Consider the following 18,389-nt stretch of genomic DNA (forward strand, 5'->3'; position numbering starts at 1 on the left):
GAGAGAGAGAGAGAGAGAGCCCTGCGTTTGCAGTATTCTGCAGGCCAGGCCACGACGACGCCCTTGCATCCTGCGTCTCGCAGCCGCACGCACACGCCCTCCATGAGGTGGCGGATGGCTCTCCATCCCTCTCCTTCGCCTTGGCCGTTGGGGCTCTGCGACAGGATCCGACGAGGCGAGGGGGACTGACTGGCGACTGGCCAGCTGGTCCAGCCACGGGGACCCATCCGGCAACTTGGGAACGGCATCAGATAGCCTGCCTGCCTGCCTGCCTGCCTGCCTGCCGGGCTGGAGTCAAGAGACGAAAGAAGGGGGACCCGAGAGCCCAGCAAGCCCAGGTGAACAGCAAAGCAAACGATTCCGCCATCTTGACCGCGTGCCAGGGTGTGGTTTGTGGTTTCATAGTTATGCCCGAGGACGGCATCCGCAAGATTTGTCTGCCAATGCCGCGGGGGCAGAGAACAGTCGAAAGAATCTCTGCATAGTCAGGATGCCAGCGCTCTGCAGGGCTGGGCGGGGATAGTCAGACGAAGCGGTGGGTGTATGTGATTGCTGCTTGGGAATAGTGGACTCTATAGTCAAGTCCTCACTGGGCTGTTGCCGTGAGTGATGTGGTGAAAATGGTAAAAAAGGGGCTCAACGTTGATACGACACCCAACGTGCCAACCAACCAACCAACACACGCATGGCACTCACTCGCACGCAAATACAACACACACATCACAGCAGCCGCGTACCCTCGTCGGCTGCGCCGGAGCCACCACGCTCACGACATCTCGACGTGCCTCGGGCCATGCGCCGGGCCATGCTCGAGCCACCCACCCAACCTGCAGCCCAAGGTTTTCCTTGGATTGATCCGGCGGCTGCAAAGTCAGTGGTTGTTCCTCCCCACCAAGGCGGTGTGGTCGTCAGCTCGTCTGATGTCCAGCGTCCGGCCAAATACAGCTCGACTGCTGCTTGCTCTGTATCTCGATTCCCTCGGCCCGGCGATGCGTGCAGGGGTTCATCGATATGTCAGACTCGCTGGATTCGCGTTCGGCAGGGCATGGAGGATTTTGACTGCGCTGCACCCACGTCACCATGGCAGTTGTAGTCGCCAGCCTAGCCTTCCCTCGGCGCATGAACCAATGCACGCATATGCTTTTTGTGGCATCTGTCAACGTCTCCTTCCTCTCTCACAAAGTAATCGGAACATGTATTCGGCTGTTGTTCGCCCACTGTGGATAAAATCAGGACGGATGGCATCTTACTCGCCTGGATAACTCCCTTGACAACCATTCTCTTCGTACGAGGCCCAGTTGCACACCCCCCAGATCGTCTATGCCGGCCCACCAGCCCTTCCGGGGCTCGATTTGAGGCTCTCCTCCATGGCTCGCCTCAAATCCTCGTCCTGCTCGTCTTCTGCCCCCTCGGTTCGTTTGCCCTTGGCCTTCAGTCTCCGGAATTCCTCCTCGGCGAGGCTCTGCCTTTTGACATAGGCGAGCACAACCTCCTCCTCGTTCATCGCCGCGGCCTCCATGCGTTGCTTCTCCTGATGTGCGCTTTCTGATTCCTGCAAAGCTCGCCTGAATGACTCGTCACCCCCTTCGTTCGGTCTGGACTCTCCAACAGCCAACGACTCCTTGAGCGCCCTCCTGAGCCCCTCCTCATCGTCGCCACCGCCGACGTTTGCGCTCGGTGCAGGGAATTTGTGATCTGGGTCGAATGATGCAGGTGCTTGCAAGCTCTGCTTAACGGCTTCCTCGATGAGAGCCTGGTACTCTTCGTCCGTGATATCGTACGTGGGAGGGGAGCTGGCAGCAGCAGACGAGGGCATTTCTTTGGATCCATAGTTCCGACTGTCGTCGGCTGCCGCAGCTCTCAGACGCAACTCGTCCACACTAGCCCGTATTGCCTGTTCGATCTGGGCATCCTCCTCGGCATTGCCCTTGGAGGTCTGCTGCACCGACTCTCGTATGGCGCGCTCCATCTCGTCACTGTGAGCCACCTCCGGAACCGGGACTCCTCCGGCACCTGCCCCCGTCTGCTTCGCAGTCCAGGCATCTCTCTCGGCATGTAGCTGCTTGCGTTGACCAAACGAAAGGTTCCATGTATGCCGAAATCCCGTCTTGGGAGCTTCGCGCGACGACGGCGGTCCTCCGCCGGCTGCCGTCGATGGGCCGGCAGCAGCAGCCGCCAGCGAGGGTGCCGCAAAAGACTGACCAAAAGATCTCGTGGCGGTTGAAGGCCCGGGTGAGGGCAGAGGCGAGACTGGTGGTGAGCGGTATCCCTCCTGAGACTCCTTGGATTTATTTTTGAGCTGGTAAAACCCCTTCAGGTCCGACTCTTTCGACATCCAACGCAGAGTGATGTCATCCTGCTCCTGGCGCGAGGAGCGCTCAAGATCCTCCTTGCCCTGGGCAAGCCTTGACGTAATGATGTAGTTCTGCCAGCTCTTACTGAAGCGGTTGCGAAACTCGGCATTGACGCCCTGCATGGCGTATGCCGGTATCGACCAGGCGCCCGCGGCCGGCTTCAGGATTAAGCCACCAATGCCCTTGCCAAAGCCCTTGACGGCCCCGACGGCGCCCTCCTTCTGAGCCCCCTTCAGTGGCTGCATGATCAAGCCGGATATGCCATCGTAGAGCCCAAATCCAAACTCTTTGCCAGCAATCTTCAGCCCGGAGCTGAGGTCCGTGACTCGTTCTTGAGGGCGCACTGTCTCGTCATTGTAGAGCAGCGGCGTGTTCCTGAAGCCGCGAGCCAGGCCCATGCAGAAGTTCATGGGAGTCTTCATGCCCGTTTCGACTATTCGTGCCACGCCTTTGCTGGTATCCATAGCGGTGCTGAGCGTCACACGAGGCGACAAGGGTTGATTTTGGCTCGGGGACTCGGCAGTTTTTGGTAGGCTGGTGGTGCTCCCCTGAGCCGAGGCTACAGCCGACAACCCACTCGAGGCCTTCGAGATGGGCTGCTTCTCGCTTTGGGCGTCCGCTGTACCGGTTGTCGTAGTCGGTGTTGGAACGGAGACTGCGCTGGACGCGTCCGAGGTCGCTGTGGCTGAAGCTACATCGGCCAGTGAACCGGACCTGGACGACTGTGTCTTGGAATTGCCGGGTGTAGATGGAGTGGCAATCCCGCTTGTGGCCTTTTTGGCGCTCCTAAATAGCTCTCGAGGAAGATCGGCGACAGCCATAGCAATACTGCCAACATCACCCAAGAGTGCTGCAGTAACGGCCGATATCGGGTCCCATGGTTGCCCATCTGTTATATATTCCTTGGGGCGGTATCTGTTGCGTTTCTCGCGTCAGCGGGATGCCATATATAGTATGGCTTTCAGAGTCTGGCAAGTACCAGCACTTACAGTTTGAGGTCGGGCTGGCTGATGACACCCTCCCGAAGTAAGACGGCTGCGGCCAGAGCAGACAGCTTGATCTGTGAGCGCCTAACCCTCCAGACTGCGACTCTGCTAGGAACCAGAGAGCACCGAAGGCCATCGGTATCGAGAAAATCGTGGAAACTTTTGCCTCCGAGGTCTGTTCCTTGCTCCTCCCGGATCTTGGCACCCAGCTCCTCGGCTCTGGTGAGCGTGGTCGGCTTCAGCGCCTCTTGGATGGCAGCAGCCAGCGTATCGGCCGTCAATTGCTTGTAAGGGACAGGTTCGGGACCCGCCCCTGCCCGTGCTATCATGGATCCCCAGAAGGGCTGGTCGCCAAAGAAGGGCACCACGACTGTTGGCTTTCCTAGCTTGATTCCCGCGGCCGTAGTCCCCGCGCCGCCGTGGTGAACCACACAGGAGACATGCTGAAACAGCCAGTCGTGGGGGCAGTTACCCAGCATGAAGACTCCATCTGGGATCCCGACCGACTCGGCTCCAATGCCTCCCCAGCCCTTGGATACAAGAGCCCTCACACCAGTCTTGGAAACCGCATCGAAAATCATCCTAGTCAGGGCATTTGGATCGTCGACAACAATGGAGCCAAATCCGATGTAGACAGGGGGTGGGCCAGCAGCAAGAAACGCGGCCAGGCCTGGGTCTGGGGTATACGAGGAAGCGAGGTTGAGAAAGTAGAAGCCGGCAATGGACACCTTGTGGTTCCAGTCGTTCGGCTTGGGTATCAGAGCCGGAGACCTAGGAGTATTGGTTTAGAACACATCATACCTATATGCATATGTACAAGCTTTATAAGCCAGGGCCATACATACCAGCAGTAAGTTGTCGGAATCTGGAGTCTCGCGAGAAGGCCTGGGGCCCAGATGAGCGAGAGGGGATCCAGATCCAGCACACTGGCCCTGAAGCGGTTGATAACGTCGCCGAGTCCCTGCCAGGTCATCATCTCGACGAGGGCATACGAGACATAGTTTGTCATGACCTCGTCGGTGTTGGTGGACTGGATGTTGGCCAGCGGGTGGGGGAACGCCTTTGTGGGGGTCCATGGCATGCTGAACCACCAAAAAGTACTGTCAGTTTCCGCTAGCGTGCAACGTGGGCGATATGTGGGGGGGGGGGGGGGCAGGTAGGGCTCACGTAAACATCATGTGCAGTGGGATGCCCAGCTTCTCGGCCAAGTGGATGTGGGCAAAGCTCGGGGGGTTCGCGATGATGACGTCGGCGACAAAGGGCCGGTGCGGACCCCCGGAAAAGGCGTAGCGGTCGTCCAGGGGCTCGTTGGGCCGGTGGGTGGGCGGGGCGGGCCCGGAGCCGTCTCCGGCCTCGACGCAGGAGCGCCAGCAGCCAATGAGGATCTCCTCGATGCCCTTGCGGCGCTTCGAGACCTCGCCTTCCTTGAGGGCGTCGAAGCCGGGCATCAGGCCCGGGTGCTTGACCATGAAGGCCATGAGCTCGGCCGGGTCGCCGCCGATGCTGAAGAACTCGAGCCCGTTCTCCTCGACGAAGGACTGGAAGGTGGCGTGGGTGGCGATGCGGACGCGGTGGCCGTACGTGTCCTTGAGGGTCTTGCCCAGGGCCACAAAGGGCTGCACGTCGCCGCGCGAGCCCACGATCTGCACCACCACGTTGAGCCGCGGCGGCGGCACCTGGCCGGGCTGGCCGCCCAGGCTCGGGGGCACGTAGGACGGCGGGAGGTCCGAGGCCTTCTCCCGCGGGAAGACCTGGGACCGCAGGGCCGGGGCTAGCAGGTCCCTGAACCTGCCGCTGGTCTGGTGGATGTTGATGTCGACGCGGCCATCGCTGGTGACGGTGGCGCCGGCCTCGAAGCCAGCCTGGCTCAGTTGCAGTTGGTCAAGGTGGGCGCCGTACGCAGGGGGCGCCTCCTTGTCGGCCCCGAGGTCAACGTCGAGCGTGTCGGCGCCATCCCTGCGGGGAGCCATGGGATTGGGCGTTTGCCCAGACATAGCGGGTTGCGGCTGCCTCGTCTCTAGGGCACGAGGTAAACAAGTACGGCAAGTCGTAGGGTGGTGAGAGTTTTCGAAAAGATTGAGAATATGTAACGAAAACGAGACTGTAGTGTTGCAGCCCAAAGGTACATGGGCTAGGAGAGCCAGATGAGTGGACGACCAGGGCAGTCAAGATGTTTGCAAGGGCAGACAATGGCGGGGGAAGGCGGGCTGGTGAGCTACGTCACTGATCGCGGTCCAGTCACGATGCGGGCTCCCTCACTTGCCACTGCTGTCAGATGATTGCCCACCCGGGCAGACGAGTAAGATTGGGGGAAGCAGGTCTTTTAAAGAGAAGCCTTTCCAGTAGAATGGTACCTGTATCACAAAAAGACACAAAAAGACACAACCAGACCACAAAGACGATCTACACTCAAATGTCACCATGGACGGCTCAGATAGCTGGAGGACGCGATCCATTTCGAATCAGGCACCCACGAAAAGGGCCTGGCGCTCTGTCAAAAATAAGCAACACGAGGCAAGCAGACCAACCAAGACCCTTCGCCACTTCTGGCCGAGGTACCGTTTTGCATCAAAGCCGTCTGGCAATGGAATGGAACAACGGTTGGGTATTGTCCTGTCCCGCACCTTGGAATGGGATGTGCCCGCCATGCTACAGGGGTCAATGGTAAGATGGGGGCTCCAGGGCCCCACAAACATGCACTGAGGTGAGGCCGGGAGCTTCTGGGCCCTCGCACAAGAGGGCGCCCAGCAGCGCCCTGATGACGCAGCCATCTGCCCCAGCCGCCCGCGGGCGTTTCCGAACACACGAGCGCGGCGCTTCAAGGTTGCGTCTTCATGCTTATCGTAGCCAATGATACTGTCTCACCCTACGCGACGCGTCCGCCTTGGCCTGAGCCTCCATCACGACTCCGCCACTGCCGACAACGCGGCATTGCGAACGCACCGAGGCAGATCCGGCTGAGAAGGGGAACTGAATCCCGGCTCCGTTAGATCTAGATTGTTGTAGCCGCCGGAACCCGTTTAGCTTGTGAAGTTAGGAGACGGCTGTCACACTAAGAGTAAGCTAATTGCAGACATTTGTCTGGATCGTCTCACAGCTCCAACCAAGACTGTACAAGACACCCACCCGACCGAATCACAGTCGTGCCATGGCCGACAACCCGTTTTTGGCGTCATTTTTGTTTTGTCTAGACAAACGCGCTGTTGTACATGAATAAACCCAAAAAGCAAGAGGACTGAGCACATCATCGAGGAGCACTTCTTCCCTCAACCAAGCAGACGTTGACGCCATCCCATATTTGCAGGGTCCCTTGGGGCGGCAGACTTTGGTGCACGATCCACGCCCGTCCATTTCTCGGCGGGAAGGCAGCACGGTCCGTTCCCTCCCTCCGCAGCCACCTCGGCCTCCGCGACCCAGACCAACCGGGCAGCCCGTCCCGGTCGCTTCGACGCGTCCCGTTCCAGTAGTGATGTCGGTTGCAGCTGTTTAGCTCGAGAATTTGCGAGTGATCTTGGCGATGACTATAAAAAAAACCGAGACGGCTCGTTAGCTGGTGAAGAATACCAATGTGCGATTGGGATAGGAGGGATAGGAGGAGGGGTCCGTACTGTGAAGCGCAACCACGCTGAAGATGAAGACAAGAGACAGGACCAGGACAACGACGGGGTCGACCTTCAGGCCGGGCGACTCGTCAGTGTACAGCCCTGTACGCAGGCGAGCCATATGAACATGTTAGCAACAAACTGAGCTGAGCTGGGCCGAGTGACGTTCTGTGACCTCTTGTGCGCGCAGAATTGGCGGGCCATTTTGGGACAAGGACACGCGGGAGGGAGAGGACGTACTCAGCATGGTGCTTGTGCTGCCGCCGGCGCCGGCGGCGCGGGTGCTACTCGGCCTGGCATTGGCGATCTTCTCCTTCTGGTCGGCCGCGGCCCTGCGCCGGATGGCGGTCCTGGCGCCGCCGGGCGGAGTCGGAGACGAAGGGCGGGCGGTGCTCGCGCCCGACGACGCCGCGGGGGCGTTGACGGGGGAATCGGACCTGGGGGACGACTGCACCAAGAGCGCAAGAGTTAGGGTCAGCATCCGGGGTCTCAAGGCTGCTTGCTAGGCGAGTGTTTGCCGGCACTCTCGCCCGGCTTGTCGCGAGGCCGCCGAGTAGGGGCCAGGTATTGCACAAGGAGGCAGGACTGACCATTATTATGAAGAGGATGTGGAGGATATCACAACACGAAAAAGGAAGGACAATGCAGTGGCGAAGCTGTTCAATTCAGAGAACAGAAAATGAAGAGGCAGCGGGGGACGGTTTTCGTAGACGGGGTGACGATCTCAAGGGGTATCTGTCGCGTGCGGTGGCCTGCCAAATATCCCAGGCGCTTTAATTCTGCTGAATTGAGGCCACGATTTTCCTTCAACGTATCCTGCCACCTGCGCCAGGGGCCCCACTGCCTTTGAGCCTAGGTCCCCTTTGACCCATTCATAGGGACCTGAAAGGGTACAAGGCCCATATTTAATGTAGAGAAAGTGATATGCATTTATTCGAGAGTTTAGCAACCCGCTTAGACGCATAAGCGACTCTAATCTTCCGTTTCCGTTTCTCAGCTGCCATCCAAGTTGAAGGCGAGGTAGACCCGAGGAGTGAATAGGCCATTGTTGCGCTGAAACTGCCAACAAGGAAGCGAAAAGAACAAAAACATGGCCATATTTCTACTCTGTAATATAAAAACCAGATTTACACGTTGGCTGCTATAACCACATGTCATCCTCCTCCGTAACTTGGCGGTGCGGGACTGTCCTCGGTTATTGATCCAGGCATAGAATGGGTGAGGTTTGCTCGGATCATCCCAGGGAGTGAGGTGTGCCGTGCCGCCAGCCCAGTCTGCCTGCAGAATATCTGGTCGTTACATGCGACTATCTTGCCTTGGTGTCGCCTCCTTCTCTCCTGTCTTTGGATTTGCCCATCGTTACTCTCCAACTCACACTTCGCCGGCGACAACCAACCAGAAATAGGACGCCGAGAACAGGCGTCCGAATGAAGAAGATCAAGGAGGCGGAAAGAAAAACACGAGTCGAAGCCAACAGGGGGGAATGAAGTCTTAAGAATAAATGAAAACGACAAATTCCAGAGCAAGGAAATCCCTCCCAGAAAAGAACCCGCCTGACTTGGTATATGTGATATGACATATTGTCGATCGAGGGACCCCAATCCCATTTTCTGCCCGGCATCGCCATCAATAGCAAGGAAATCCAGGCCTAGGCTTGGAGGTGGCTGAGGAGGCCTGGTCCCTGGCTCAAACATCCCACATTTTGCTCAACCAAAAGAAAAGGGAACAAACGAGAGAAATGGGGGTAAAGAGTAGAGAGAAGTAGGCACAGACTGTTGGCTCAATGCCTGCTCTGACCAAAGGAAGTCAGGCTCGACTTGGGCTTCGGTTCCCGACGCTGGCGCCCCTCCAAGCTGCTGGACCGCTCTAGAAGCTGTCGTGATATGTATAGGATATTAAACAGTAGAGCATTTACACGGCAACCAGCAATATCGTCCAAACGCCTTCCGCTATGAGGGACAAGTTCTGAAATCTGCTGCAATAGAAGAGACTGGTGTTATTGCGGGGTGTTGACAGCGGGAAAGAAAAGGCAGGAGAGAAGTAAACGAGAAGGACAAAGGGAACAGGCTACAAGAGCCTCAAAGAGTGACGTCAAGAACTAAGCTAACGTCCTGTACGTTGGAGCTGGCCAGGTCCTCGAGAACGGGTATCAAGTCTAGTAATTCGTTGTCGTGCGCGTCCGAAAACCAACTGCTGATGGGAACCGCATGCTGGGGGTGGAAAATATACGACGTAGGCGAGTTGTCGATAATGATAGTGTCCTTCAGGTCCCTGCCAACCTGAGACAAATCTTTGACGTAGTTGCCCTGGTGGTTGTAGCAGCTCTCCCTGAAGAGCCTGTGGTGGACAACCTTGTGGATGTCGAGCTGGTCGAGCAGCGGATCGCCATACTATAAAGGGGAGAATTTTATTAGAGGTCGTCACGGTGCGCAATCATGTAACCGATATTTCATACCTTGGACACCGACGCCGTGAACACGACAACTTCGTAAAGCTCCCCAACTCGCTTCATGAACTGGTCGACACCTGGGCGCTTGATCACATAGACGTTGTGATAATTTCCCTCAATTTCCACGGGTATCGTGAAATCGGCTTGGTGGAGAATCTGCAAAATGGCGCGGGTTAGAAAGCTACAGGGCAACAGGGGCGGCAGCCCCAAGGGCTCTCAAAGCCACATACCTTGAAAGAACTGTGAACTAGAGTCTCGTCGAGGTCGAGGACGAGGCACTTCTTGCCCTTAAACTGGGGCTGGATTGGGGGGAGAAGAAACTTCTGTTCGGGCTGCTGCGGTGGCGCGGGGACCACGGCAGTCTCAGTGTTTGAGCCCGAGTTACCGGCGTCCGTTCCAGGGATCGGTCCTGGAGGCGGAGGAGGCAGCTTCTGGGGCAGTTCGTCGGTGTTTTGCTGGGCTGCCGGGACTTGAGACGACTCCTCGTCCTTCATCTCCACGTCACCATCGTCGTCTTGTGGAGGCGGTTGGGAGGCACTGGCACCACCGGAGGGCTTAGAAGCATCGGCGCCGAGCGGGCGAGGAGGATCGACCGTCACCACGGGAGCGCTGCTGCCAGGCTGTGCAGCTTGCTTTGATTCCGCGTCCCGGTCACCCACGGTGGACTGGTCTTGGTTCGTCGAGGCGGAGGCGCGCTTCGTCCTGGACGAGTCGGAGTTGCTCTGGGCCGGCTGCGTCTGCTCCTTCTCGTAAATCTGCGTCTTGCTCGAGCTGGGCTGGTCAGACGGAGTCGCTGTCCTCCGGCTGGTGGGGGGACGAGTGGGTATCTTCTCGACCTTGTGGTTCGGGAGCGGGTGGTCGCCATTTTCGAGGGCGTTCGCGGTATCGGGCACGCCACAGCAGCCAAACAGCGCCAACAGCCCGCCCTTCTTGCGCTTCGGGGTCTGAACGGCAGGCGAGCTAGGCTGGGAGTTGGCTGGAGTGTTGCTCTGGCTGTTGACGACAGCCGAGTGGTTGCTAGATGCGCTCCCGTTGCGTCGGCGGCCGAACTTGCTCCCCTTGGACTCCTTCGACTGCCCGTCAACGCTGTCCCTCGGGTCGCCGGCGGTCGCGCCACTCAGGCCGGTTGCCGTCGGGGATGGCTGGATTCTTTGCGACGACGACCTTGAAGGAACGTGCAGAAGCCCCCTCCCCTTCTTCGCACCCGTCCCATCCTCAGGGGCAAGCATCTCTTTTTCTTTGGAGCCTTGTACTGGTGCAGATGTCTTGACTGGTGCGTCGCGAGACATTTCAGATGTCTGTTCGAATTGAATGGCAGGTGGCGGTTAGAGCTTGCGGTTCGGTTCTGGAAGCGAAGCCAGAGGAAACAAACAAAGAAGGCAAGAAACAGAAGTACAATGGTGGAGAAGGAGTCGAAGAAGATGATGCAAGAAAGTTCACAAAAGCAAAAAGGGGAAAATCAAATGGAAGATAGCAAGATAACAGGGATACAGAAAGAATTGAAATGGCTTCGCAGTCTTGTCGCGGCAAACGGGAGACTCGTGCTGGCAACTTGGAATGACAAGAGCCGCCGGGCGGTAAAGCTATTGACGGTAACCGCCAGACTGGTCCTCAGGCGCGCCGAAGAGTCTCGAGCGATCGATGCAGACGAATGCGCGCGCCTTTTGGGGAGGGACGAGAGAAGAAGAGGACGAAGCGAGCAGGAGAAGAGACGATTGAGTCGCGTCCGCGGTGGGTTGGGGAAGGTCGCGCACTGACAAAGTCACTCACCCTAATCGAGTTCGACGGCCTGGGAAGGCCCCTTGCTTTGTCCCGTGGAGCGTTGTTGGGGACCCTGGCAGCTGCCGAAGTGGGTGCGCACGCTCGGCGAAGTGACGGGGTGGTGGCAACGGCGGGCGAGATAAAATCAGATAAAATGGAAAAGGGACAAGAGGAAGCCGGGCAGAGAGTCTGTCCAGACGGTCTTTGCGTCGCGTCGTCGCCGTGCGAGATGAAGGCGGTCGGAGCAGAAGAGAGGCTGGGCAAGGGGGCGGGCTCGAGCAGAAGCAAGAGAGGACGGGTGCGGCTGGCAGACAGGCGCAGGCGGCAAGCAAGCACACACAGGTCAGGCCAAAAGTCGGGATGAAAGAGGGGGGCCGGCTGGAAGGGAAGGGTTCTCAAAACGTGGGAGTGCTCCTTTTGTTCTTGCGATGAAGAATTGAAAGATGAAATCTAGAAGCGACAGCGAGAAGAAAAGAATGCCAGATACAGGCGGGCGCTGGAGAGGAGCAGGCGAGAATGGAGGAGGATGGGTGATAGAGCGGCCGGGGGGCGTCGGGAGGCTGAAGAAGTCACTGGTTTGACAAGCGAGATGATTTGCGCTCGCCTTTAAGACGGGCAGGCCCAGAGGGAGAGACAGGACGGCACGCAGGCAGGCAAAGCAGATGGGGCGCTGGGCCTGGGGAACAGAAATCCGAATTGCGGTCGGGCTGGGGTGGATGGATTCCGCAGGTGTGAGTGGGTTCTACTGCTGAGGTCAAATTACCCAGGCTAATGAGCCGACCAGGCCGGCCCCCTCCCCTTTTTGGGCGACGTGAGAGCATCGTCTGGTAGTGCAACGGCCGCCCGGGCACGCGATTCTGCGATGCGCAGCCGCCGTGCATTAACGGACCATCTGTTCGTGGGGATTAGGATGCACTCTGCTGCTTGTTTGGCTCTTTTGATATGGGTATTTCTCCCAGAAGGGTCACGCTCGTCTGGGCGTCGATGGATGATGCATTTGTGCATGGAGAATTCTGACGGATTCGAAGTCTGGCCTAAGCACCTGCCTAAATTACCCCCCAAATAAAAAACCTACGCTACTTGCGGACAGGAAATAAATACCAAGACAAATAAGGAAGAAAAAAATCGAAGAAGATGGAATAGGAAATAGGACATGAAAGGACCGACATACATAAGAATAGGAACGAGATATACTGATAGTTGTTGAAAGTGCGTGCCTCTGTTTGTTCACCATCCATTGTATGTACGTGCATGTATGTCAGCACGCACAGCTGTCCTCGACCCAGCATTCTCGTTTGCTAATGCGCCCAGAACCCCTCGATGGACATGCTGCAGTGCATGCCGTGATACCCACCGTCCAGCACACACACCTCCCCCAGCTGTGAATGGCCAGCCGGGGACTTGCCCGGAAACTCATGCAGCTGGCGACAGATGCAAAGGACAGAAAGGGGTTGCATCGTTGCATAGGTTCCCACTGTCTCGGCCACCAAAAAATCTAAGGGCCAATGAGTCCCAGAGGCTGCAGTTGTGCTAGCCTGCCTGGTGGTCGTCTCGGTTTATTTTATTTCCCTGGCTCTCAATGTTCCTTCTCGGCCACCCACCGGCGATGATCCTCGGCTTGCGCTTGGTGCTCTTCCTCCTCGTCACGGCTAGTGGCCCCCGCAATGGCAAGCAACCCGCGGCGGCCTCGCCCGTTCGGGGCCTTGACCTTTTAAGATTTGAGCTGCGACAAGATAGAATGCAAATCGTCATGCTGTCCCGACAGCACGTGGCTGCGTTAGCCGCTCGCAACCTTGTTTTGCCCTCCATGGGGGTTGTGCCCGAACGTGCCAATGCGTCGTCTTAATGTGTGTTTGTGATGTGTGCAGAGCTGCGTACGGCACAGGCGCAGACACAGCAGGGCAGACGGGCAGGTCGAGCATAAACGAGCATGAGTTTCCGACAGGCCGGGCAGTCTCCGCCATCTGCAGCGTCTACCTATAGGTACCTAGCCACCTAGGTACGTACTCCAAGAGACAATGGAGCATCCGCCACAGGCGCCTTTCGACATTAGAAGCAATCCCCGAGCCCAACCGGTCAATGTTCGTCAACGACGGGGACCGAGTCTAGCACAGGCTAGCACCGAACCAGCACATTTCCTCTTGTGCTCGACCCAACCAACGTCGCGGTGCGAGATGGATAGCGGGCCGCAGCCAGCCCCACCGGGTCCACCAAGCTACAGCGAGCGCCTGCAGGAAGCTCGTGCGGGCGGGTGGATGGGAGGGTGGGAAGGGACCAGAGGGAGGTCGCGGGCTGGACCAACCACGACAGCGCACCCAATTTAGAAGGCAAAGACATGTTTCTTGGCAAGGTCGCCCCATCGCAACTCGGCCCCGAGCACGCTGATTGGACCGAGGGGCTGGCGTTTGCCGCCCGCGGCAGTGATGTGCTCTGGCTCCAGGCCCAGCCCGTCCAGTCACAACGCGGGGGCGCTGTGGCAGGACGGGGGAGGCTCGCTGAGCCATCAACACCGGAGAGCCACAAGCCGGCGACTCGAGGCGCCGACCACGTCTCCCCCAGCAGCAGGGTGTGGGCGCTTCCAGCCCAGCCAGCAGGCCGGTTGGTTTTTTCATGCCCCGCCGCTCCATTGAGTGTGCGGGCTCACACCTACTAGTATGCGATAGAGATGCAGCCCCAACCGAGTCTGACCGAGCTAGGAGAGGCAGGGCTGCTAGTCGGAATCACTTGCACATGGGTTGTTTTGGGAATCGGCAAGGCGGGTGAGGGGTGCGTGGTGCGTGGTGCCAGCGATTTTAGATGGACGTCAATGATATGCGGGCAAGCGGATTAGCTGCCAAGGTTGGGCGGCCAAACCAAACGTAGTCGAATCACTTAGTGCCGACAGCGAAGAGCGAGGAATCTACAAAGTATCAATGCATCGTCGTCCCAATCCACATCCAACCAACCAACCAACCAACCAACCCACCGCTGCCGCCGCCTTGCGTGTGTATATGCTACTGCTACCTAAGGAAAGTACCTTCCTCCATCCTAGGTATGCTACTGTACTTCGGCACTTCTTACCGCCTTTCTGCGCCTGCCGCTACTCACAGGCCCCAGCTCTCGCTGCTTGTCGCAAAAGGCATCACGAGAGCCAGGTCACGCGCACGGGCAGGTCGCTCGGTCATGTGACTCTGCAGCAGAAGACGTCACCAAATCCGGCCGAAATCTGGGGAGGACATTCGCCAATCTGCCCTGGCTGGGCTGGCGGTGGGGCTCCGCGCCTGCTTTGCCTCGGATCCAAAACAGTGGACAATGCGCCGCGGGCTGACAGGCCTGGCGTCACATGCTAGCCGTTGCGACGACACGACATGCCGTCAACGTCAAAGCCCGGAGCCTCGCTGCCGACCCAATCATCCCGACTGCGGCAGACTGCTGAGAAGAGAACACGGTTCCTGGCCGAAAGACTTCCTGGCCGAAAGACACGAACCACACTCTTTCCGACCCTTCCGGCCGACTTGCCCATCTGCCCATACGCCCGCCTATCCCATCCATGCATGCACTGAAACGGCCGGTCGCGACTGAATTCGGCTTGCCTCCTCCGCGCCGCGCCGCGCCGCACGCCGCACGCCGCCAACCCGCAAGGCCGCAACAGCACTCGGCGCGAGGGTGACAGGCCCAGTCCGCCGGCCCAACGACAGCCGAGGCCGTGGCGTGGCGACCATGACGGTGCAGTCAACCCTTCGCCACTCGGTGGCCGAGCAGGCCATCGCGGCCTTTCTCGACAAGTACACGGCCGCCATCCGCTCCAAGCTGGACAAGACCTCTCGCACCGCGCGGCTGCTCGCGACCCTCGCCCTTGCAGCCTCCATCATCCTCGCCGGCGCCGGCGGCCGCAGGTGGTGGCGGAGCCGGAGCCTGGAGAAGGAGCAGGGGCGCAAGCTGGTCCGGACCAACTCGTGGCTCGCGCACAAGGACGGCTCGCGCACCATATACGTTCCCTACAAGGACGGCACCTCCAAGGTGGTCATCCACAGGACCAAGCCCCTGACATTTGAGGCGCATCGCCGCCTGTTCCTCAACCCCCCGCGCGTCTCTGGCCTCGATGGCTCCGTGCCGGGCGCCCAGACCAAGCCGGGTCTGAACCTGGCCTTCCTCCACCAGTTCTTGAGCCTCATGAGCATCATGATTCCCCGTTGGTCTAGCAAGGAGGCTGGCTTGCTTGTGAGCCACGGCGTGTTCCTGATGCTCCGGACCTACCTGTCCCTGGTGGTCGCCCGACTCGATGGCGAGATTGTACGGGACCTGGTGGCTGGTAACGGGAAGGCGTTCCTATGGGGAATAGTAAAGGTTTGTACCCTACCCGTGATGCCATGTCGCCGTTATGAACCGTCTTGCTGACATGATGGGCGTGTGCCAACCACCCCCCCATGTAGTGGTGTGGCTTGGGCGGCTTTGCCTCGTACACCAACGCCATGATCAAATACCTCGAGTCCAAGGTCTCTATAGCCTTCCGCACCAGGCTGACGCGCTACATCCACGACTTGTATCTCAACGACAATTTGAACTACTATAAGCTGCCGAATCTTGACGGTGGAGTTGGCCATGGAGCAGACCAGTTCATCACGCAAGACCTGACGCTGTTTTGCGCGGCGGCCGCGAACCTGTACTCGTCTCTCGGGAAGCCGTTTGTCGACATCTGCCTCTTCAACTACCAGCTCTACCGGTCCCTTGGCCCTGTCGCCTTGACGGGGTTGCTGAGCAACTACTTCCTCACGGCCACGATTCTGCGGAAGCTGTCGCCGCCGTTTGGAAAGCTCAAGGCCGTCGAGGGCCGCAAGGAGGGCGATTTCCGGACCCTACACGCTCGTCTCATCGCCAACGCGGAGGAGGTGGCCTTTTACGGGGGTGCCGAGATGGAAAAGCACTTTTTGAACCGCGAGTTCAAGTCGCTCAAAAACTGGATGGAGGGCATCTACATGCTCAAGATCAAGTACAACATCCTCGAAGACTTCATCCTCAAATACAGCTGGAGTGCGTACGGGTACCTGCTGTCCTCCCTGCCCGTCTTCCTCCCGGCGTGGGGAGGCCTCGGCGGAGCGGCAGAGATGGCGGTGAGCCAGGATGGCAGCCGCGAGCGCGGGCGCATGAAGGACTTTATCACCAACAAGCGGCTCATGCTGTCGCTCGCCGACGCGGGAGGCCGCATGATGTACTCGATCAAGGATCTGTCAGAGCTCGCCGGGTACACGAGCCGCGTCTATAGCCTCATCTCGACGCTGCACCGCGTCCACGCCAATGCTTACTACGCGAGGGGCCGCTCCAACGAGCTCTACTCGCTCTCGGACGTCCAGGGAACCACGCAAAAGGGCTTCGACGGTGTTCGTCTTGAGAACGTGCCCGTGGTCGCACCCGCGCTGTACCCCCAGGGAGGCGAGGAGATGATCGAGTCGCTGTCGCTTGTTGTCCGCCGCGGCGAGCACATGCTGGTGAGTTCCTGGCTTTTTCTTTCCTTTTCGTTCAGGAGCGAGCGAGCATCTAGATCATCTGATGGCGACATGAGCTAACCACCGTGACAGATCTCGGGACCTAATGGCGTGGGCAAAAGCGCCGTGGCCAGGATTCTAGCGGGTCTCTGGCCAGTCTACCGTGGGCTGGTCAGCAGGCCCAAGACGAACGGCGAGGACGGCATCATGTTCCTGCCACAGCGGCCGTACCTGAGCATCGGCACGTTGCGGGACCAGGTCATCTACCCAGATGGCGAGCTTGATATGCGAGGCAAGAGAAAGAGCGAGGCCGACCTCAAGCGCGTGCTCGAGGAGGCACGTCTCGGCTACCTGCCCGACCGTGAAGGTGGCTGGGACACGCGCAAGGAGTGGAAGGACGTGCTCAGCGGCGGCGAGAAGCAGCGCCTGGCCATCGCCAGGCTGCTCTACCACGAGCCGCAATACGCCTTCATCGACGAAGGCACAAGCGCCGTCTCTAGCGACGTTGAAGGACTGCTCTACGAGACGTGCAAGGATAAGGGCATCAGTAAGTCCCATATGGCCCATTCCCCCTCTTCAATGCCAATCATGCGGAACACCAAGTTAACACCTGTTGCACCCCTCACACAGCACTCGTTACAATCTCGACCAGGGCGTCGCTCAAGAAGTACCACACGTACAACCTTGTCCTTGGGATGGGAGACAACGGCGACGCATGGACGTTTGAGCGGATCGGTACGGAGCGGGAGAAGATGAACGTGGAGCGGGAGCTCGCGGAGCTCCGGGAGCGGCTGGCACAGGTGGAGGAGTGGAAGAAGCGGCACGACGAGGTGGAGAAGGAGCTGGCCAGGGTCTGGGTTGACGGAGGCGAGGTCCTGAGCCCGCCACCGTACGTGGCCGAGGAGCCGAAGGGCGTGGCCGAGTAGAGGTGTGCGAGACTAGGTTGTATGTACGTGTATATATTAGCAGGCATGTAGAAGTGAGCTAGGGGTTTTTGTGCGGGCGCCAATGCCGAGATTATATTGTGTTATTCCTCTGCCTCTGGTGCAAGAGGTGACTGCGTGGCGATGACGAAGTTAGCACGGGCAATCCATTGAACATCAAATAGCGTCGTGCGGCTGGGGGGTCGCATTCCAGGTCAGCTCATTTCAGCTTGGCAATAGTTTTCCTTTCCAGCGGCGCAATCTTGCCGGGTTGGGTGTGGTCTAGGCAGCCGCTTGTCGGAAAGTGGAAATGGAAGGGGGAAAAAGAGGATGAAAAAGAAAAAGAAAAGAAAAAGAAAACCAAAGGGAGACAGGCGGCTGAACGAACGCACGCACGCACGCACGCACGCACGCACGCACGGCGCTGACGCGACTCTCGTTTTTTTATTCCCAGGTTTATTACACACACACACGGTTCACACACACCTCCTGGAACGCTTGTCCATTCTTTTGCGACCACGGGGCCCAACGTTAAACTAATCACCCAGAAAGGAAGGAGAGACGAATTTCAGCAGCGCCCCCCTCCGAAAAGGGGAAGAGAGCGAAGGGGGACGGACAGGCAGGGCGCCACGAGCTGGCGGGTGGCGGCCGAGAATGTCGCAACGTCCGCTGGACCTGGGCATTCATTGTCCACCAGTTTATTCTCATGTTGTCCTTTTTTTTTTTTTTTTTTCTGTGAATCCGTCTATTCCAGCGCTCTTGCGCACATAAAGTAATGCAATAACTTGTTCCGCCCTAGACCCCTCCCTCTCCTTTTCCCCCACTTGTGTCCCTGAACATCTTGGGCATACC

At 58.5% G+C, this 18,389-nt stretch overlaps 6 protein-coding genes across 6 annotated transcripts; 3 read left to right on the forward strand and 3 right to left on the reverse strand.

Moving 5' to 3' along the window:
- Nucleotides 1-448: 448 nt before the first annotated feature.
- GGTG_08281 (hypothetical protein) lies at nucleotides 449-5,802 on the reverse strand. The gene is made up of 4 exons (XM_009226121.1): nucleotides 4,508-5,802; nucleotides 4,186-4,422; nucleotides 3,344-4,111; nucleotides 449-3,269 (listed from the first exon to the last, which is right to left on the reverse strand). Exons 1-4 carry the CDS (start codon nucleotides 5,332-5,334, stop codon nucleotides 1,319-1,321), a joined length of 3,783 nt encoding a protein of 1,260 aa, XP_009224385.1. The 5' UTR covers nucleotides 5,335-5,802; the 3' UTR covers nucleotides 449-1,318.
- A 491-nt stretch (nucleotides 5,803-6,293) lies between these two features.
- On the reverse strand, nucleotides 6,294-7,795 carry GGTG_08282 (hypothetical protein). The gene is made up of 4 exons (XM_009226122.1): nucleotides 7,533-7,795; nucleotides 7,183-7,390; nucleotides 6,949-7,044; nucleotides 6,294-6,861 (listed from the first exon to the last, which is right to left on the reverse strand). The coding sequence occupies exons 1-4, from the start codon at nucleotides 7,533-7,535 to the stop codon at nucleotides 6,827-6,829; spliced, it is 342 nt and encodes a 113-aa protein (XP_009224386.1). The 5' UTR covers nucleotides 7,536-7,795; the 3' UTR covers nucleotides 6,294-6,826.
- A 173-nt stretch (nucleotides 7,796-7,968) lies between these two features.
- On the reverse strand, nucleotides 7,969-11,790 carry GGTG_08283 (serine/threonine-protein phosphatase dullard). The gene is made up of 4 exons (XM_009226123.1): nucleotides 11,162-11,790; nucleotides 9,622-10,689; nucleotides 9,398-9,547; nucleotides 7,969-9,332 (listed from the first exon to the last, which is right to left on the reverse strand). Exons 2-4 carry the CDS (start codon nucleotides 10,678-10,680, stop codon nucleotides 9,021-9,023), a joined length of 1,521 nt encoding a protein of 506 aa, XP_009224387.1. The 5' UTR covers nucleotides 10,681-10,689; nucleotides 11,162-11,790; the 3' UTR covers nucleotides 7,969-9,020.
- Nucleotides 11,791-12,731: 941 nt separating this feature from the next.
- On the forward strand, nucleotides 12,732-12,998 carry GGTG_08284 (hypothetical protein; the record flags this gene model as incomplete). The annotated part of the gene is made up of 1 exon (XM_009226124.1): nucleotides 12,732-12,998. The coding sequence occupies one exon, from the start codon at nucleotides 12,732-12,734 to the stop codon at nucleotides 12,996-12,998; it is 267 nt and encodes an 88-aa protein (XP_009224388.1).
- A 489-nt stretch (nucleotides 12,999-13,487) lies between these two features.
- GGTG_08285 (hypothetical protein) lies at nucleotides 13,488-14,567 on the forward strand (the record flags this gene model as incomplete). The annotated part of the gene is made up of 3 exons (XM_009226125.1): nucleotides 13,488-13,718; nucleotides 14,242-14,398; nucleotides 14,482-14,567. The coding sequence occupies 3 exons, from the start codon at nucleotides 13,488-13,490 to the stop codon at nucleotides 14,565-14,567; spliced, it is 474 nt and encodes a 157-aa protein (XP_009224389.1).
- Nucleotides 14,568-14,851: 284 nt separating this feature from the next.
- On the forward strand, nucleotides 14,852-17,540 carry GGTG_08286 (hypothetical protein; the record flags this gene model as incomplete). The annotated part of the gene is made up of 4 exons (XM_009226126.1): nucleotides 14,852-15,478; nucleotides 15,565-16,617; nucleotides 16,708-17,161; nucleotides 17,245-17,540. The coding sequence occupies 4 exons, from the start codon at nucleotides 14,852-14,854 to the stop codon at nucleotides 17,538-17,540; spliced, it is 2,430 nt and encodes an 809-aa protein (XP_009224390.1).
- Nucleotides 17,541-18,389: the final 849 nt, after the last annotated feature.

Source organism: Gaeumannomyces tritici (assembly GCF_000145635.1).
Source record: "Gaeumannomyces tritici R3-111a-1 unplaced genomic scaffold supercont2.4, whole genome shotgun sequence".
NCBI lineage: Eukaryota > Fungi > Ascomycota > Sordariomycetes > Magnaporthales > Magnaporthaceae > Gaeumannomyces > Gaeumannomyces tritici.